The 22,859-nt window shown below is 31.8% G+C and overlaps 2 protein-coding genes across 6 annotated transcripts in view; one reads left to right on the top strand and one right to left on the bottom strand.

Annotated features, from left to right (window-relative positions):
• Positions 1 to 2,920: 2,920 nt before the first annotated feature.
• On the top strand, positions 2,921 to 9,101 carry LOC144840356 (uncharacterized). 2 transcript variants are annotated; one of them, XR_013611907.1, is made up of 5 exons: positions 2,921 to 3,074; positions 6,582 to 6,820; positions 7,300 to 7,389; positions 7,791 to 7,956; positions 7,993 to 9,101. XR_013611907.1 is itself a non-coding variant. In XM_078696145.1 (4 exons), the coding sequence occupies exons 1-4, from the start codon at positions 2,999 to 3,001 to the stop codon at positions 7,845 to 7,847; spliced, it is 462 nt and encodes a 153-aa protein (XP_078552271.1). In that variant the 5' UTR covers positions 2,921 to 2,998; the 3' UTR covers positions 7,848 to 9,101. The 2 variants fall into 2 exon arrangements, 1 of the variants encoding a protein (XP_078552271.1); XM_078696145.1 differs by having other exon boundaries at positions 7,791 to 9,101.
• Positions 9,102 to 10,317: 1,216 nt separating this feature from the next.
• The window catches only part of LOC144840659 (small G protein signaling modulator 3 homolog), a 37,779-nt gene continuing 25,237 nt past the window's right edge, over positions 10,318 to 22,859 (bottom strand). For 2 of the 4 annotated variants that reach the window (XM_078696564.1, XM_078696563.1), the window contains exons 21-22: positions 22,459 to 22,642; positions 10,318 to 12,665 (exon numbers count right to left, since the gene is read on the bottom strand). In XM_078696564.1, the coding sequence (XP_078552690.1) occupies positions 12,594 to 12,665; positions 22,459 to 22,642 (256 nt within the window). In that variant the 3' untranslated portion in view covers positions 10,318 to 12,593. Of the gene's footprint in view, positions 12,666 to 15,214; positions 18,666 to 22,458; positions 22,643 to 22,859 lie in introns of those variants that run through there. The other 2 variants (XM_078696565.1, XM_078696562.1) reach the window with 1 other exon arrangement.

The following is a 22,859-nucleotide window of genomic DNA, read 5'->3' as shown; positions in this document are numbered from 1 at the left end:
CGCAACGTAAGACAATGCCCCTCCAATAATTGTGTTTGCCCCCGCCTGCGTGAAATCAAACATGCGATTTTTGCAGCACTGTTGGGTCGTCGGTTCCAACTTGTGATTACGCAATACATCACTTTGCGTCAATACGTCACTGCGTTGCGCTAGAGGAACGCACCGGACGGACGTACGTTGACGCAGCGCAAGCGAGTTGACCAATGAAAAGCGAGTTGACCAATGACAAGTGACTGTTGTCTCTAGTGGAAATCAATGGGCCTCTCGAGAAGAAGGCCTATTATAATATAATATAATAGTATTACTAACACTTGCACTGATGAAAGTGTTGCCCCAAAGTTTTCTGGCTCTTTACATTATCGTTTTGATTTAACTTTTTGCTTTTTTATTTTGTATCTCCATAGAGTTCCAGCCATTCCCACAACATTGTCATTTTTCAGTAATTTTCCTTTCGATTTATAATAGTAATCCTACTGTTGAATTATATATTCTAGTCTGGACCTTTTTACTTGTTTATACTTCTAGAATGGAATTTTATGTTTTGCTGTAATGAATTGATATTCACTTTTAAAACCAGTAGTGCGATACTGAAAGTGTAAGATAGTATAGCCTAATGTGTATAATGGTTGGTTGGCGCCCTCTCTTTCGAGTGGTTGTAATACTTTTTCCCGATTCAACGTACCGGTATCATATCAGAATACGTATAACCATCATAGCGTGGCTTTTGTTATTTTGAATCTTTATTTTTACGTTATTTTATATTTTGTATTGTTGTAGGATGCATGCATGTAAGAACTTATCAGATTTTGTAAATCCACAGTGCTGGTTTTGTTACATTTTTTGGAATAAAGTTACCTATATATATATATATATATCATAGCGAAATATACAAAAGTCAAATAATGCCGATATGTCGAATGTGAAGGAGGACCTCATCAGCCGAATTCGAGATGATACTACACAAGTATTTATTTAGAAAAAATAACGACTATAAATGTATCTAGTGTATATAAATGTATCTGTTATACAATGGAGGTATAAAATAAGTACGGTATTTTATACCTCCATGGTAATACACAGCGTCACACACATGTCACATGTGGTATCAATAAACAACCATACAAATATCATAATAATACGTGTGTAGATATAGTTCCGAGAATCTGGTGTGATAAACATATTCGCGCACACGGGCCACAGTGCGGTGTTCGATATTTTAAAGTTTAATGAAAATATTGATAGATTAATTCATTGGATTTATAGGCCCATTCATAATTTGTTATTGAATTTTATAGATGATTATAAATACCAGATATATGTAATATAAATAGAGATTCATTTTAGAATATTTACATAGAGCTTAATCACGTCTTTTCATCCACTTGAATACTCTGAAACAAAATATTTGCCCTTTGATTGCAACAAATAATTAAAACGTAAAAATTTCAAAGAAATTCTGATTCATTATCAAATTCGCTTACGAATATATGTTATTTGATCTGAGTGTTATATTTACGTTACCGGTGGAATTTTCTGCCTAATACTATTTACAATATTATATTTTTATTAATAAAGTGTACGGAATGTAATTTAGTTAGAAATACATCACGCTGCGTTCAAATAGACCAGCAATTCGAAATTAATCGTGACGTCATACGCCGAAAGAAAATACGTATGTGAATGATTGTTTATTAAAAATCATGTAAGAAGAAAAAGTCGTCAATAAATGATTGCCGTAGTAAACTTCAAGTGATATACCAATTAAGAATAAACCACAATTAGTTTAAACCAATAATACATAAAATGAATAATATAACCACACCCTTCTTACACAGTTATGATTGTGTCGTGAGATGGTTTCCCGAATGATCGTAAAATCAAGACGGTACTGGGTATGACCAACTACCGTTCTTGTCACCAACTAGCCATCCATTCATAGAAGTACAGTTTAAATATTAACATAGGCCATAAAATGTCTTTCCTTGTTTGATATGACAATTTCACTCTAAAGAATGTATTTTGTCAGTGTTGGCGCACCATATTACGAACTATTTTGTACTGGGACTGCGTGGTGCGTGGTGCTAAGAACCAACATTGTTTCTGCTTTTTTCTAGTTATTTAATATAATTTCAATGGTACTGTAAAAGGGTGCTGGGGGTGGGGGAGTCGGCGGAGGATCATTGTTTTTCTCACATCCATTCGTTGGTGGTAGGCCTACTGATTATGCTAATCGAACTTGGATGATAATTAAGCTACCGTAAAATCTCGAAAAGAAGCCCAGTTGATTGTTGAGATAATATAAAATTATATATATTTAAAAGGGTTGTAAGGCCATTAATATATTGATACCGTACGATGCCACTATTTTACATTTCTATTCCGTTGACATTCTTCAAATATCAGTCCATCTAAAAATAAGCCCATCTCGAAAAGAAGCCCAGGTTTTACGGTCATAAAATAACTTGGCATCGTAATCACGAGACATAATTACTGTTCATTTCCGTTCATATTTACAATTATTGATATAGTCAATATACCGGTGACGATCGATCAATAACTACAGACCACCAACGCACAAGGCCATATACCTCAATAATTATATTCCCGCAAACAATACCTTTAGTATTCAAATAGTCAGGCTTTTTATGAAAGAAAAAAGACCATAACAACCAATTTATTAATTAGTATAGTTAGGCCTAAAGATTTATGTTACAAAGAACAACGAAATATAATTATTATTTGTACGACGACGCATGTCTCGTTTCCTGCCTCCTCGCCAAAGTGAAATCTCTCAAGCACTAAAATAAAAAAAAAACGGCGCATCCGGCGCTACACGGAACGTTGATTGGATAAAATAGCATTAAAAGTTCTGATCAAACAATTGAGTTAATATATGTTTTGATATAAGAGAAGTCAACGATATATTCGATGCACTTGCAGAATACGGTAGTAACTCAGATATTTTTCTTTCGTGGATATCGTGTAATTTTCTTGTGAGATGTTTAAAGATTTGTACATAGTCGTTGCCTTACTCGCTATCTTACCGTTAATAGCAATAGCAGAATCAAAATCAAGTAAGTTATCACTTAAGTTATTACTTATTATATTCAAACGAAGGTGTTAGGCCTGTTGGTATGAGCTGCTAGGGGTCTATTTTTACGAGGTACGCCGAGCGCACAAACGCAACAGTTCTGTCTAATGGAAACGGGACCTTAAATATAATTTATTACGATTTGTTCAAAGCTCCCATTTAATTATCTATTGAAAGTATAGTTGTATGTACATTTCTGAGGATGGAAGACCTGGTTGTCACGCAAGTGCGAATGAGGACACAGTATCAACATATTTTGTAGGCTCCTATTTTAAAAGTGTAGGCCCACTCTAGGATATGCCTATAGTTATATTTGGAATTATGTAGAACTTGCTATTCTACACTAGATCTATATAAATCAATTGCCTGGGATAAGCTCAAAGCTTTTAACACAAGTTACATGATCCATGCAGCATTATATTACGATACGAGTAAAGTATCATTATTTATAGAAATCATAATGGATAATGATGGACAATTATCAAGTGGTTGAGTAAAATATAAGTAGATATGATATGGGGTATCTTCTACCAGGATACTTTTTGTTTGTGGTTATTGTTTTAGAGTGGGTTAAGTCCCTTAGTGAAGAAAACAGAACAGGAGGCACCCTGAACCAGTAGCCTAAATTACACAATGTTGGGAACAGCAACTTATTACAATTTTATTTGTGATTTAAAACTTTATATAAATAAATGTCTTTTTTTTTATTAATTGAAATTAATAAAGACCTAATGGGTTATTCCCCGAACTGATTACGATCGAACGTCTCCTCACGGTGGTCGGGTTGCCCTCCGTTGTGCCGAACATTACCGAGTCCGGAGAAAAATCATGAACAATTGGTGTAGTAGAATAGAATCCGGCCTCCTCCGTCTGAACGTAGCTTTACTTTATGGTGACATTATACACTGAACTGACATAGGCCTAATTAACCTTTAGTATAAACACATGATTGTGTACATTACTCGCTACCTGCCATTTTATATTAAAATCAATATAATTTATAATAGTCGTTCATAAACACGGCTTATTATTGTTCATTTTCAAGGAAAAAAGATGTATGCCAACATTGTCTAATAAGTAAAAAATGTTCTTAAATTTCTTCTGTAAATTTATAAAATCAATATTATAATAATATCTGATGTAATAAAATATAATGAATAAACCAAATATAAATATGTAAATTTAGGCTATCGATATCGATATTTATTTTCTCTCTTTTAATATTAACACCAAGTTCCTTGAATATGAAAGATACAAAATCAAAATATATAATAAATAAAATATTAAATGCACAAATTATGCCTAATTATGTAAATAAGCTGTTAACAAAAAGCCAATTTCCAACAAAATGTTCACCAAAAGTGTGAAATAATTAATAAAATGGAAGGACAAAACACTGATAAAAAAAACCCCAATGCTGAGACAAAATAATAAATACATAATCTCATGAAAATGTAAAACTTTAAAAGACTCTAAAAATACAGTAATACAGAAAAAATGTAAATTGAGGCAATTAAGGAGTTTGTTTGAAGTTCCGAATTGCAATAACTTACTGATAAAAGAACACTTATTAGCAAAACTGCCATCGGCCATAATCATCTTGGTAATTTATTGGAAAATAATTGTTGTGCAACGGTAGCATTAAGCCTCAGGAATTTATCTATTATTTTGATATTATCTGTTAGCTATTATTTAAATTGACAGCGAGTTCAAGTGTGATCACAAGCAATGTTTTGTAAAGTATAATTAGGCCTATGTTGAGAAAAGATTGAAAATTATCAATTAATTAATGCATTTATTTTGGATTTACCGACCACTAGTGCGTCATCCTTATGTTGTGTGTTTCATTAAACATTACACATCTATTATTATTAAGTTAAAGTTTGTGGAGCTAGTGAGGAGACATATCATTATGGATAGCAGGGAAAGGGTACCTGTGAATGATCACATCCGGGGAATCTGGATATAATCCATGTGGCACAGGTACCTGAATATCAGGCATAGGTAGCGAGGACGAAGTGCATGGATAAAACGAATAAGATGTTGTCATATAAAATAAAGGCGGTGGGGGAGGGGGAGGGAATACATTAATAGGCCTAAGTGGATGCACCTCAAACGAGAGAGAGAGATAAAGAGTAATCGAAGTACGTTAAACGATGCATTCTGGGAGAATAACTTCACCTGCCCACTTTGGTCATAACACTACAAATCCTCTGTGCTTAAAAGAATGGAAAGACAAGATGAAGGCAAGAGTTTGATGATAATCTGCTATTAATGATAAATGCCAAGTTATTTGGACTTACTCATTAAATTGGAAATTTCGTAAGCTTATTACCTTTAGAATTGAAATTAATGTTTCTTAAAACAAGAACAGAATTCTAATGTGGTGTGTCCAAATTGACACGTGTCAACTGCGTGAAATGACGTAATTTGACATATAAAAAGCCATTATTCAGCGTAACGAAAGAATCAATATCGCGAACTACATGCTATAGTGATGTGAAGACAATGAGGCTCGTACAGATTGATGAGGACTGACGGTCAAACCGACATCCCGTCATATAGTTTACATTCTATAGGTTATTTAAAGAAAAGCATTGGTACAAAGACCGTTATTACAAAGACGGACAATTAAAACCTTTCATTCATGTCGTACAATGTGATTCGTGATTGATCAGGACTTACGGACGAACCGATAGTCACAATGTCATAGGCCTAATGCGTCCAGTTCTAACCGTGGTACAAATTAAAGAATGTATTCGAGTATGGAAATTAAAATACACTGTCTGCTTGTGATTTGTGGAGACAATAAATATCGTCAAATTTACCCAAATAATAAATTACTGTATTCTACGAGAATTTTACATATTACTTAATTCTGACTATAATAACACATTCATTGTCTACATTTATGGTAAAGCCCCGCACCTAAAAACCTCAATACATTTATTAAATACATGAGTTGATTCTAATGTTTAACTGAACTTGGTTAACTTTTGCGTTCCTTTCCATTTTTCAATTTACGAGGCGCCTATGTGCCTTCGTTGGACACATTGATGGAGCATGTAACCTAGAAATAAACTTGACGTTTCTTCTCAATAGCCTATTAATTCTACGAATTCACATTCTCAGCTCCTCAGTTATGACCCTGTTCGATCATATCAATCTAAATATTTCGCAGAATTCTTAAAAAACTAAAGTGAAGTTGGTAATAATAATAATAAAATTAATGAAACTATGATATATATCTTTTTCCCATTTACACGACTGCGATAAGTCTATTGTATACATATTTAACAAGGGAAGAACTTTTCTAAAGATCGGAATTTAAAATTTCTTAAAATTATGCATTCATTTTAATATTTAGGAACAACAATTTGCCATTTTTTGTTTGTTCACTATTTAAATATGTTTAGCATAAGTTTGAGAGAACCAAAATACGTCACCTCTACTTTATAGGCCCTAGTAATAAATCCTTCTTTTCTTTCAGCATGTCAACAAAATTGTGAAGCCAAATTTTCTTGTGCAAATTTATGTTCAATGTACTGTGCATGCAGCACACCAAGCTCGGTGGTTGCCGGCAGATATGGCGGCAAGTCGTTGACGTTGAAAAACGGTAGAAAAATACCGTGTTCAGACATACATGGAATGGTATATAGATGTAAACGTGTTACCAAACGGATTTATACTCCTGACGAAGATAGGAATTCATTTATTATGGAATCAGATGTAAGTGTATGATTTGAACGTTTTCGACAAATTGCAGAACCCAAAATATTGACGACGATGATAGTATAAACCCGATTACAAAAACCAAACAAAGTTACCAATGCTCTTAAACCGCGCGGGATTGATTAGGTTTCAAAATAGAAAAGTTTTTGTTTTCTTAGTAGGCCGATGCCTACTCAATATATAATTAGTTTTTGTCAAACAAACATAGCTTGAAATTGAGACCGAAACACATACAATTGTCTAAAACTGGCAACAAAGGCAACTGAATACAAAAGAGCAACATCTAAAAATCAAACTTATTAAAGACAATGTAACCCTTTACCTTTGAGTCAATGAAATTTTGCCACATAAATACTACTAAATTTCGTTTCTGTATAAATTGTCTAACAATACAGAGGGCAAATACTGACACATGGGGACCCTAACCGGACACATATGCCTATAGGTACAATTCTAAACATTTTGTTTTTTGACAGGCTAGTTGGCAAGATTATGATTCAACTGACAACAAACATAACGAAGAAATGCAATCAACAAGGATGTCGTTAAAACAGATCATACGCCAGGTAAATGAGCTCTGTCTACACTATCAAACTTTATGTGACAAAAAATGCCCATATATGGACATGATGATGTCATATCACTACCATATTTGGGCACATCACAGAGCGTAAGGCATTGTAATCGGAGGAAAGATTACTTTTTACTCTAGACTAAGCTACGCATCCTCTGAAGTGACAGTGTACCAATTCCTTCCTAAATCCGAAAATTCGCATGTTGCGTCCGATGAGACAGGGACCACAACTTTCTTGCTATATCACTACTCTTTATAAAGCATTGAAAAACACTAAAAAATGATTAAAAGATCGTCATTTACCCACTGATAATAATATATGTGAATTAAATGCAAGTTACATGCATTTTGGTAAATAATAATAATAATTTACGCTATTTTTTCTTTCTTTAGATTCTTCGACAAGAGAGCTACAACTTTTACGATTGGAACTCAGAACCGAATTTTTGATCGACATTTTGAATTCTATTATTTTTTATTAGTTAAATTAAAATTTATATTTTTTATAAATATAAATATACACGTGTGCAATATTAAAGTCTCTATCTTATTAGGAGATGTCTGAAGAAAAAAAATATTAGTAAAAAAAATCAAGATAAACTGCTAATAACAGTAAAACACTAGACAAGGAGCAGGAACACGTATCTGTATACGGTCTAATATCTATTTTACTCAGAAATGTTTGGTTGGTTTCGATCATTAATGAAACAATAGGCAATTAGCTACCAACTTCAAAAGTGTTCTTAATTTATGTTTATTAGGCCTTACTTGATAAAGAATGTTAACGATGATTAAAAAAAAAAACTCGGATGCCATGGGCAATGTGAAATACTACATTTACACCAAAAAAGCAATGAGAAGGAAAAAGTAGGGCATCAACAATATCAACAATTGTAGTAATTATTAAAAAAAAAACAGACTTGTGAAAATGTCGACTTAACGAGCATTATGGTAGCTGTCTTTTCACAGAAATGTAAATGTGCAATAATAACCATTATGCCTACACGGTAAAACCACACATAACCTAGAGAACCAGGGCAGAGGTAGTTCATCGGGGTTGATTTCAATTATTACAGAATGTATTAACGAAATTATGGTTCGCAGCCTGTACTGGGTGTAATTCACTACTGTATCTGATTTATTAGACTCACTCGACTTACCCGCGGAATATCGTGACGAATGACGTACCTTGGTGTACACTGGAAATGACGTACCTTGGCGGACCCTGGGAATAACGTAACTTGGCGTACATGGGGATGACGTACCGTGAATGACGTATCTCTTGTGGTACATGGGAATGACGTACTTTGGCGAACACTGGGAATGACGTACATTTAAATACACTGGGAATGACATACCCGGGCATATCCTGGGAAGACGTACCTGGGCATATCATGAGAATGACGTACCTGGACATATCCTGGGAATGACGTACCTTGGCGTACCTGTATGCATAGTTATCCTGGAAAATCAGCATTAGATTCTTGTTTTCTGATTTGCTCCCTACACACCGCAGGACCATTTGGTTTTCTGTTAACATTTTCTTTCTGAAATGCACCATATCATAAGATTGTTAATTTGTAGCTTTGTTTTGATACGGTATTGTATAATTACCTTTTCTTTTATCCACTGTTATTCTAGGTCTATTGTACTAATACTGTATAATAAATGTCAATTAGAGTGTACTGTTTATTCATAAGCTCCTGTTTCAAATAAATGCTTACATCAATTTAAATAAATATTGTTTATTGTATTATTAATGTTGATAATGATTTTGTTGTTTATGGTGATGATGACAGCACGATGACGATGATTTGGATAATTTATACATTTTATACTTACTGTGGTTTCTTCTTATTGAAGTTAAAATAGACAAACTTGTTCAAAACCCAGCGGATAAAAACAGTTGCGTTTAAGATAACGATTTGGGTCGGTTACACACAATGACTGCATCTTTGCTCCTCATCCTCATCTTATTGCTGTCTTTTTAAAAATAATTAATATGCCACGTGCATGCGCGCCCCAGTTTGCTAATTCAATCAAGTTAAAAAGTGTTTAAAAAAATGTTCGGATCCGAATACTGTAATTGCTATTCATCCGAATACGGTAATGGCTATTCATCCGAATACGGTAATTGACTGTAAATGCTACAGAAATTTACAACAAAAGGCTTCTTCATTATGTATTATAATTTTTTATTTATATTAGTTTCACATTTTTAAATGACGCTTATTTAAAAAAAGATTGTTTGGGAATATGTTTAGCAATTAAGAACATGATGTAGTGTGTATTATACAACACTTAACGTTGGCTAACAACGCCTCGAGGAGCGTCAGTTGCAATCATTATTTCATCATTAATCAAAATTGCTGCCAAAACATGAAAACCGAATTGTTTTCAACAGAAGAGTTCAATTAATCATTTGAGATAAAAAAAAAATTAAAAACTTGCAGATAAATCCACTATGTTGAATTAACTGGTAGCTTGATGTGTAACGAATAAGGTTGTCTGGTGGCCATTGGTGGAAAAATTACGACGCCCGACGGTAGCGAGAAAACGATGACGGAAGACCGTTGAGACGGAGAACCGTTAAGACGCAAAACCGTTGAGACGCAAAACCGTTAAGACGGAAAACCATTTTTGAGAGGGAAAACGGTTAAGACGCAAAACCGTTGAGACGCAAAACCGTTTTTGAGAGGGTAAACGGAAACGGTGGGACAGAAAACTGTGGAGACGGAAGACTGTGGAGACGGAAAACCGTTGAGGCGGAAAACCATCGAGATGGAAAACAGTGGAAACGAAAAGCGATAACGTATAAATACTGATTAGAAAAAAACCCACTTATGTTGCACAAAAACACGCATTTCATTTTTCCACAAATACACGACGACATTCTTTACTTTATTTTTTGTTACGACGGATATTTTATTATAATTACATAAATAATGATTAATGGTTTTGATTAATTATTTTTAATATGGAAGAAAAACTAGATATTTATATCTATATATTCCATGATTACAATATATTCCATGATTACAATATACTACATATTATAAAATAAAACTTTTTAGGCTAATTACAGTACTTTAGTATTTCTCCATTACCGCTTGTTGTCTGCTAGCATTTCATTACTAATCAATATGAAATAATGAATAAATCGATAGCAAATAACATATTGCACACAAATACTATACAATTAAGGCCAAACACGATCTAAAGATGTGACGACGCGATTTATACTGTGACACGACTGGGCGCGAAAGATATAAAATAAACGTACATTACACACTGTACGAATTTTTCAAATAAATTACTAAAGCAAAAACATTAATCGGAAATTTGCTAAAAAAATTAATATTCTTATGAACTAATAGAAAGTACATAAACTATTTACAAACTTAAGCTCTGTCTACACCCATATATGGTAGAGATATGTCCAAATATGGTAGTGATATGACATCATCATGTCCATATAATGGGCACACCATGTTTTTGTCACATAAAGTTTGATAGTGTAGACAGAGCTTATATGCGCCTATTCTATATAACTAACAGCATTTCGTTAATAAATAAATGTGACGTCACAAGACCAACGTTGCTGGTCGATGAGAGGTAACGAGGAATACGTGTATTTTTTTCTATTCAGAATCGTGATATGAAAAACTAATCAGTAAGACACACCATCAGCTAGTTAATCATTAATTTTAATGTTTCCTTTATGGAATATAAATAGCAAATTGAACACATTTGATGATTAGATTAAGTTACAAGGAGAATATTAAGTAATCTTGCTATTTAAAATGTATATTGTATTTTGTATTTTAAGGTCATCGGTGAACATCGGGAAATGTGCACGAACTGGACACGTGTCCAGCCGTTGGACCATTTGAACTGTGGTATGCTATGTGGGGCGCTCCTTTCCGGTTCAACTTCGGTCCTACCCCCGTCGGAACGAACCATTGTAGCTGTGGTCGCTGTGGTGTGTTATGGTTTTGCTCCTATTCGGCTCAACTATCGTTTGACCATTTGAGCTAGTTTGGTCGAAAATAGCTCCTGTCACCTAAATCCTAATTTTAAAACAATAATTGACAGGCGATAATAGGCCCTATTGACGGAGGCTTATAAACCATTACATCGGTTTTGCTGTTTATATATCAGGTTTATTTTGAGCCCGCCAAATGGATCGTCAACAACCAAGATGTCAACAGCATTGTCTTGTTACGCTTGAACCAAATCCGTTTTTGCATTCAATAATTCAGACATTTTTATATATAATCCTTAAATTGACTGTAAGGATAAGGATAATGTACATTCATTTAATTTCAATGCAACTGTTCAAAGAACCCATGAAAGCCAATAATGGGCATTAAAACTATTTTTGAATATCTTTCATGTTTTTACCCTTTACGTAGTATTATTATTTTTTTAAATATTAGATAGAAATATGGTGTGTTTTTTTTCAAGTTGCCTGTTCGGAAGTTGGCAATCTCTAGAAAGACAATTTCAATATAATAAAAGTGAAATATTACACAATAAATAGTCAACTACGTAATTTGAGATAGTTTACGTAAAAGTGAAAATTACTTGGAATTATCGAATTTCTTTAAAGTGGTCTGTGATATTTATCGTTGTCAACACTAACAACATATTTCTTGTCGGGTTTTCGCGGTAAGTGCATTATAGAACACACGTGAAATTATGAGTTTTACTTTACAATATCACCGAGTGACGAACAAAGAGGTGTATCTTGACATGATAAACGCAACTTACTTGATGTAAGGGAGGTATGACAGCTTTGGATCGACGATGTACTCACGACGAGTGTCACAAAATGGAATTTTATTTTGTAAAGAATCAGGCGAATTCATTCGTTTAAAGCTCTGTCTACATTATTAAACTAGTTTGACAAAAAAAGTGTGACGTGCCCAAATATGGTAGTGATATGCCCAAATATGATAGTAATATCACATCATGTCCATATATGAGCCCATCACATTTTTTGTCACATAAAGTTTGACAGTGTAGACAAGGCTTTAAACGTATTAAAAAAAACTCATCGGAATTCCTTTAACTTCAGATATTGACACAAGGAGACATTTCTTGGGATAAAACATCAAACCTTTCTTCTATTATAATATAGCATAATACTTCTAACGTCATTGACTTCCTCTTCCAGTTGCCAGTTGGTTGCAATCACAGCTGCCAGCTAAAAAGATGATGTTTCACCAGCATGTCTCGCACTCCTTCGCGTAGCGGAACACTCATCTGAGAGAAGAGAATAACGTTATAATTACAGTATGCTAACTACATATACCCCCTTGGCGGAGGTAAATAAACCACTAGTACCGCAACGTTATTCTTACAATAGATAGGAATTAATAATAATAATTATTTATTTGAATAGTGGCACACTTCGATACGACATAATATAACATTTACAACACTAATAATAAAAAAATGGTATTTATGATGTTAATGATATTAATGCTTGATGGAAATGATGATCATATGAAGATGAAAATGATGATTATGAAAACGATGATTACGATGATGTTTGATAAATGATAATGATTATGAAAACGATGACTCTGATGTTGTTTGATAACAATGATTGTGAAAACGATGATTATGATGTTGTTTGATAACAATGATTGTGAAAACGATGATTATGATGTTGTTTGATAACAATGATTATGAAAACGATGATTATGATGATGTTTGATAACAATGATTGTGAAAACGATGATTATGATGTTGTTTGATAACAATGATTATGAAAACGATGATTATGATGATGTTTGATAACAATGATTGTGAAAACGATGATTATGATGTTGTTTGATAACAATGATCATGAAAACGATGATTATGATGATGTTTGATAACAATGATAGTGAAAACGATGAATATGATGTTGTTTGATAATGATTATGAAAACGATGATTATGAAGTTTGATAACAATGATAACAATGATAGTGAAAACAATGATTTTGATGATGTTTGATAACAATGATTGTGAAAACGATGATTATGATGTTGTCTGATAACAATGATTATGAAACATCATCATCAATGATTTTGATGATGTTTGATAACAATGATTGTGAAAACGATGATTATGATGATGTTTGATAACAATGATTATGAAAATGATGATTATTATGATGTTTTATAACAATAATAGTGAAAACGATGATTATGATATTTGATAATGATTATGAAAACGATGATTATGATGACGTTTGATAACAATAACAATGATAGTGAAAACGATGATTATTATGTTGTTTGATAACAATGATAACAATGATTATGAAAACGATGATTATGATGATGCTTGATAACAATGATTATGAAAACGATGATTATGGTAATGATTGATAAAATTGATAACAATGATTATGAAAACGATGATTATGGTAATGATTGATAACAATGATTATGAAAACGATGATTATGATGATGTTTGATAACAATGATAACAATGATTATGAAAACGATGATTATGGTAATGATTGACAAAATTGATAACAATGATTATGAAAACGATGATTATGGTAATGATTGATAACAATGATTATGAAAACGATGATTATGGTAATGATTGACAAAATTGATAACAATGATTATGAAAACGATGATTATGGTAATGATTGATAACAATGATTATGAAAACGATGATTATGATGATAATGAGTATTGAAATGATATTATCATTGGAGGAAACGATTACTTCCACAATCTTATTTCAATTTTTCGTCATAAAATATTTCTATTCTTCAATAGAAAACAAATTATTGATTTAAAAAATAATAATTTAATGACCAGTGTGAGCAAAGGGGTAGATAACGTGTAGGTTTGAGGACAATATTGATTCAATAATGTGTGTTACACATGAATATGATAAATTCAATTATGTGAGACACAATATCAATTAATGATTGTAAAGTGATGACGTAAGACGGTTATAATAATTACGACAAAGATGGCAATTACACTGTAAAAATAGTGTTAAGATCTTAAACATGTATTTTGTACCCACTGTTTCCACACATTTAGCTTTTAAATACGTAGCTACATGTTTAGCGTGTTTGAAAACCTAAACGTGTTTATAGCTACATGTTGTTTTCCTCCACTCGTCTAGCAGTCAACATGTCACTATTATGTTCAGTCAACATGTTTAGGTATGTGTTTAGCGTTGCGTGCATCGATTTTACTATGGCGGAAAAAAGCTCCACACATGAGCTTCACATATGGCAAATTAAACACGTTTAAAACCTAAACGTGTCTTTATATTGCTCCACATGTTTAACAATCAACACGTCACTGATGTGTTGAGTTGGATACAGAGTACATGTTTAGAATGTATTTAGTGGGTACAAAATACATGTTTAAGATCGTAAGCTTGGTTCCCACTAGAACGTAACGCAAGGACGTAAACGCAACGCAAGCGTTTTAACCAATGGCAAGCGAAGTTATAGACAGTTAGCAATCACAAGCGAATAAGCCATCGCTTGTGATTGGTCAATTCACTTGCGTTGCGTTACGTCCTTGCGTTGCGTCGCTAGTGGGAACCACGCTTAAACGCTATTTTTACAGTGCAAGGTGACAATTATGCGGAAAATCTTTGAACAGGAAATTAAATAAGGAAACACTGGGCGATGTTTACAACTGGGGGATATTAATTAACATTAATAATATGAATAACACTGCAAACAATAGTTACATCATGGTGCAGGGAAAATAGTTACATCAAATTAGTATTCATCCACACATCGTAAGTGAATTAATAAAACATCACTTGTTTGTTTTCCACTTTTTATTTGTTTATTATTCACAATAATGATATTCACAACAACGCACCAACACAGTATAGAAGAGAAAAACATAATAATAATTTGGTAATAGAAGACTACGGTATGACGTTACTTAGGAACAAAAAAGAACTAACTACAATTGAGTATATAGGGACGAGGGTCTGTAATTTGACGTCACTGATACGTCATCATCAACCTATGACATCAACATATTATTTTAACTCTCTTTTAATGGAACGAAAAACAGATGTTTAAGCTACACTATCAAACTTTATGTACTACGGTATGGTGTTACTTATGAACAAAAAGAACTAACTACAATTGAAGATATAGGGACGTGGGCCTGTAATTTGACGTCACTGACACGTCATCATCAACCTATGACATCAACATATTTTAACTCTCTTTTAATGGAACGAAAAACGGATGTTTAAGCTCTGTCAACACTATCAAACTTTATGTGAAAAATGTGATGTGCCCCTATATGGACACGATTACCTCATATCACTACCATATTTGTGCACATCACTTTTTTTTTTGTCAAACTAGTTTGATAATGTGGACAGAGCTTTAAAAAAAATAATTTAAAGGCTTCTTCTTCCGTTACGTTACACGGAACGGAAACTCATGGTTTGTGGTGCGTATTATGTGTAATTTAATAATTAATTATCTATTAAATAAAAAAAGATGATTTGAAAAAAGCGATAATCTTTAAAATTAAAGACACTATACAGCCTCTCATGTGGGACACTTTTATTCAGGAGATACCTCTATTAAGGGGACACTTTATCGTAAAACGAACGAAAAGCAATACTATAATACAGTGGACAGACTTCTCCCGATGTTTCCTTCAATTAGGGATCATACTGTAAACATATTCTTAGATTACGGCCACTCAGATGTTTCGATTATTCAGTATCAATTTTATCAATAAAACGAAAACAATTACTTTATTTTACTGTCGGCAGTGTACTTAAAAACGTTTACATGTTGTATAACAATGAATTCACGTAAAGACATAAACACAGTCTGTTAAATATTTTAAAATCATAACTGAAATACCATATGCTTTTAAAACACCGTAAGATATTAATAGTTACTCAAAATGAAATCACGTCTTGGTGGGATAAAAGGTAATGAAATGATTTTAAAAGATGTAACTAAAATTGAAATAAGAAAAGTTGTTAAAAGTCTATTATGCCATGGATTATGCTAATTACAATCCAACATGCTATTAGTACTTCTTAAACGTTAAAATTAGTATGTTTTGTAAATTTTCAAAATATAATTATATTACATTAAAAACAATATGTTTGATGATCTAAAATTAATTCTTTCTTAAATATTACAGTATTACGAGTCTTGTTTTTTTCTGGTTGAGTATTTTACCTAATAATATTATAACCTTTGCACTAAATGTCACCAAACAGTTTTTGTACATAAAACACAATTGCACTTTTTTTTTTCAAAATAAAATTGACATTAACATTACGAACAAGTATCACTTTACGATAAATAGAATCCACTTTTACATTATTAGACAAATAAATAAAAACTTTGAAAAGAAATTTAAATATAAATTAATTAATTATTCATTAAATTATAAAGAACATCTATGGAAGGCAGCCTGACAGACTGTTTGCTTTACATATCGAATATGGGGTTGTCGCCGAAGCGATCACAACGTCGATTATCTTGTAAGCATGGGCACGGGCAGTCATTTCCCTTTTCAATCAAATAATAAAGAATAAACGAATTAGATTAGACTTTGATAACATTTCCATGTTTGAGAGTTGACAGTTTTCGCTCGATTTTTAAATTTACTTCTGTATCGATTATCTACTGTACCATTGTTAGTGGTTACCCTGTGTTTCTTTACGAGCCAAGTGATAGAGACGTGATGAGTATGTGGTTAAGAATATATAAAGTATGTGGTTAAGAATAAATAAAGTATGTGGTTAAGAATAAATAAAGTATGTGGTTAAGAATAAATAAAGTATGTGGTTAAGAATAAATAAAGTATGTGGTTAACAATAAATAAAGTATATTGTGGGGTGCCTAATTGTGAACATTTAGTATCTAGTGGAAAATAAGCTCGCCTCACTAGAAAATTACAGGAAGAATTACAAGAAAACAGGCCCGCCTTTCAATCAATGAATTTGTTTACATTAAATACATTTAATAAAGATATATGATCACTATATGATATCTATATATAAATTACTATATTTTAAATAGAAGTCTACTGTACCATTGTCAATTTGAATAATAAGCATATAATTATAAATTGTATCTATTATTTTCTACAATAAGTAATTTACATTAAAAAATAAACAATTGGAAATACGTAGAATAAGAAATATAACTATAAGAAAAAAAGCCGTAATATGTTTACGAAAAGGCACAAACTTACCACCCCTCCCCTACCAAAACGAAAATTAAATAAAATGTTGTGACAACAAAGAAGATTTGTAATAACGAAAAAAGCTGCAAAACAGCCAGCCAGGAAATTGGTCAAGATCAATTTGTCCCTTCATGATGTTGGACAATTTATATAATTCAATTATAATTTAATTTCAATAGAAAATTATATTCTGTCAGTCTAATTGCTGATATACTACAGAAATATTTAACAATAGAGCATTCTGGGATATTGCAGAGATTGAATTAAACCTACATGTGACTGACTGTTTGAGTTAACAGTCTGGATCGGCAAACTACAAAACATTTGTCACTTTTTCCGCCATCAATACGTTTTAATGTCACATTTTGTATTTCTTATTGAACAAAGTTTGTTCTATAAAGCTTCCGTTCCATAGGCACAGAAAAAACATAATACAAAAAATATATATGTATATAATATACACACACATAATTCTTTATATTGTTTTATACTTATATACACTTTATACGCCTTGTTAGATTACATATACTATTTGATATTAATATCTGTGCAATAATTCTTTCGTCTTTATACACTGATCACATTACAATTGATGTTATCAATACATGTATACTGTTATATCAATACCTTTTATTTTATTCAAAGAAAAAATATATTTTATTTCTAGTGACAGTATTAATCAGATGCGGGGCTTTAGAATATATGTATAGAAGTATTATAGATGACAAACTTTAAGATTGAAACTAAAGATGTGAAAATTATATAGTGATAAATAGAACATTTAAATGCAAATATTTCAGTGAATATGCAAATAATGTAATAATATACTTTAAGAATACAAAAGTATATTAATTAATATGCAAATTAATATGCCAATTAATATAAACCTAAATGAAAGGTGACAAATCCATTGCTCCAAATGTTGAAGTGCAGTGTAGACTCGAAGAGGGTGAAGGGTGAAAGGTTAAAGTTCAAAGATCCCAGCTGAAGAGATGATGCTTGATGAGCATGTCTCGCACACTGTCTTTCAGGGGGATTCCACCCTATTAAAAGATGAGATGAGCAAGCGAATGATAGAATGAACCAAAATGTGTGAGATAAAAAAAGTAAACACTTTACAAATGAGCTGAATAGTAGACCAACAAATTAATGTGGTACCAATAAATTACTGTGGTACCAACAAATTACTTTGGTACCAACAAATTACTGTGGTAACAGTGTTATTACTGCAGTAAACGGTTTATTCAGCATTATTTGCAACAGTGCCATGCATGTCAAACATCAACAAAAAAACATTCCTTCATATTTTCAAAGAAAAAATAAAATTTCAAGATTCAGAAAAAAAAAAAAAAAAAAAGTATGAAATTAATAATAAAAAAAAAAGTGTAGTAAACTTACCTTTCATATAAAATCAGAAAAAAAATTTATGTTTACATAATGTTTGTTAAACTATTAATTGAGGAATAAATATGTATTAATAAAATATTAATTTAATTAGAATTTTGAAGATACAAGTTTTTGGACTTTTTCTCTTGTAAACAGACATTAATATTTCCATTACAATATTAAGAATTAAGCTCTGTCTACACTATCAAACTAGTTTGACAAAAAAGTGTGATGTGCCCAAATATGGTAGTGATTTGTTTAAATATGGCAGTGATATGACATCATCATGTCCATATATGGCACATCACATTTTTTTGTCACATAAAGTTTGATAGTGTAAACAGAGCTTTAGTCTATAAATTAATAACTGTGAACGATACACTTATAAATGTAGAATTAAAAAACAAAAGTGCTCATTAAAATTATAAAAAGCTACATGCATTAAGAAAATCTATGTGGTACCAAGTGGTAGAAAGATAAGTAGATAGCGTGTGGAGATGGTATATCAAAGATGATGAAGAAATGCCCAAATGTTAGTAAACTCAACAAGTAATTTTATTTTACAGTACTGCGGTACTATTTATTTATTAAATCCAAAGGCAACAAGGCCATATACATGGCTGCAGTTGCGTGAGCAAATTTGAGTTAGTGTTTACCGACCGACCAACCGACATAGTGATCTGTAGAGTCGCGTTTGAACGTAACTAAAAATTACTGATAAAATGATAATGCTGCGGGTATCAGTGGCTAGATCGCAATGGATTCTTGATTGATAGTGGGGATCTGTACCTTTGTGTTTATTTATCAATCAAAGCGATAGTAATCTGAGAACCCATTATGGTTTATTGTTATTTTAGGAAAACTATTGCTATAATTAATCGTGATATAATTTATTAATTTAAGAAGGACTTGGTGGTTAATAAAAATAGTAATACATCAGCAACTAACTCTCCAAGAAGGAGCATTGAATGTGAATTTGTTGTGACTGAAAATGTTGTACTATGATGGTTATTCAATTAGTTTATCAATCTATAAATCATGCCACTAAAATATTAAATCAATTATTTAACAAATAAATCAATAATACAATTAATCATATATTAAATGATATTTGCATTGACCCTACTTTAATTGGATACTGTAGGGTGATATGATACTCTTTAAATAATTAAAATATTATTAATAATCCTTCATTCAAAGCAATCCCACAAATTAAAACAATTCAAACACTCAACGAGTTAACTTACTCAAACATTAAAAATGTATTCATTTCTTTTATATTTATTGTAGAATATGCCATTTTAATGTCACATAAATAGTTATTCCCCAAAAAACTAAATTTATTTACCAGAAAAAAATGTAATTTAATTAAAGCACAAAATAGTCAAATTGACTGCTCGCCAATGGGTTTTTGGTTGAATTTAACTGTTTATTTTGTCATTTTATGAAAGTGAAAACATTTTTTTTTTCCTATGGAAAACTACAAAATGGCCTATTGAAAGTCTGGTTTCATGTTTTTTTGGGACAATACATTATTAACTTATTTTGGAAAAAACACAAATTTGGTGCTTTTATATGGAAAGGCCATTTCCTTCGGCTAAGCTTCCGGACAAATGAACGTGTGAATTGCGTAACCTACGCATTTAAATTAAAAATGTGAATTTAGTGTAGGTTGACACTTTGTTGAATTTAACAATAACATCCCCAGAAAAAAACCTACATTATGTGTCCGCTGGCATATTATAATGCTAAGTCATGGAAGTTTACTACGAGTAAACAAAATTAAGTCTTGTTTTTTTTGTTTACGAAAGCTATAAAAATGATCCTTATTGTTGAACAAATAGCGGGTGTTACTTTTCACAAGACACGTTGTATGTTGAATAACAATTGAAATGCATCATCAGGATATGGCTAATATTTGAGAAAACGTCTAATTATTGAAAGTAGCTTATTAATCTATGAGTTTATTATGCGTTTAATATCAAACAGTAGGCATGGAAACTAACATAGCAATTTAATGATAATAAAAGCATTTATAATGCGTTGTTTATATCCAATAAAATTGCTAATAGACGCTTAATATAACATGATAAATGTAGTTACATAATGATGAAGACAAGAAGTTTGAAAATCTATAAGGCATTGTAGAAGCTGTCACTCTACGTGATTAAATAACAAGCAAAAGCTCTTTGTAATACTGCAACATAATCGCTTGAACACAGTGGACATACATCTGTTGTTTAGTATTGTGTATCATATATCTCATATCCCATCTTTTATAACACTGGCAAAAAAATCAATGATTCAAAAAACGGTCATGTTTAAGAAAAAGTCAAACTTTGATTGGATAGAATCTTATGACATAATAAAATGGGTGGAGTTTACATCTTAACCTATAATGTCAATTAATCCAAATTAAAATGAAATTGTGTTTGAATAATATTGTATTTATTTCTTTACTGGATGAAACTTTAATTAAAATTTCAGAGTACAATCAAAATGTAATTAATTTATAAGAGACAGTGAAATAATATTTATTAGTTTCCAGGATTTTCTTCTTTATATTACTGATGGTGAGAGGCAAACAAAAATATCTTAATTGTGCTATCAATGATTTTTTCTCAGTTTTCAAGCTAATTCTGTTTTCTGAAATATTAAATGATGAAGTCCATTGTGTAAGATAAAAAGAACTTCTTTGATTTTACAACTATCTATAATTGATATAGGTATGGATCGGGAAACAAATAAACTACTCACTCCAAAAATATTATAGTTTGACAAATCTATATCTAACAGAAGGGAACTTGGGGTGAATTAAAATTGTACAGTTGAGGTTTAAACAAACTTTCTCTACAAACTACAACTAGTTTATTAAAACTCTTTAAAAATGTAAATATGTGTTTGGCTTCACATGCAGTATAAAAATAACTAAACTAAAAGCTATTTTTCAGAAATAAAATTTTAAATAAATTTACTCGCTACAACATTGTAATAATAATAGTGTGCAGATAGTATTGTTCTTAGTGGCACTGCAGTTACTTTGTTAGATCCTTGCCTGCCATATTAGAGTATTTGGTTCGGTTCGGAATTTAATTTGGCTCTTTTTGAGTATCAGCTCGTAATAGTCACCAGCGAAATTATAAAAATGTTTACAAGAAAAAATACTGAATGGCACATGATATGAAATTAACCAATCAAATGACAAGTATAGACTCAGGTGTGTTAAATGAAAACCAATGCCACTGTGTAAGCATAGACAGACTTCCGGAAGTGTACCAAAGTTCTCATCTTTTTTTTATGAGTTAATAATTTGGAAAAATTGTCTACCATTGTATGCTGAAACACTTGAGATATAATTATTGAAATTGAATATGGCTTTCAGTGGTTGCGCTGCCTTGCTTCAACAATACTGTTTGCACAATAACTATAAAAAAGTAAAAATAAACATACCTCCTTTTTAACTGGTATTTCCCAATCTTGGGACAGGTTGAAAGCAAAGTTTGACAGCACCCGTAACTCGCACTTAATCTGAACCCAGCCGGGGCTACGCATGAACGACCACGGATGGTACCATTTTTCAACAATTTGTTCACATGAGCACAAACATTCTAGCCATAGGTGGAGAGCTTGCTCACTGTAATAAAGTAAAAGAAATATGTAGAAATAGTACAATCCATCCTTTAGGACATCCCATTAAGGGGACATTACCTATGAAACAAACAAAAAAACAAATGTGACTAAAGCTGTCTACACTATCAAACTTTATGTGACAACAAAATGTGATATGCCCATATATGGATTCGATGATGTCATATCACTACCCCATATTTGGGCACATCACATTTTTTTGT

Source organism: Antedon bifida, chromosome 4, assembly GCF_963402885.1.
Source record: "Antedon bifida chromosome 4, ecAntBifi1.1, whole genome shotgun sequence".
NCBI classification, from domain to species: Eukaryota; Metazoa; Echinodermata; class Crinoidea; order Comatulida; family Antedonidae; genus Antedon; species Antedon bifida.
The sequence above is the reverse complement of the archived record's forward strand: the minus strand, read 5'-3'. Positions and strand labels throughout refer to the sequence as shown.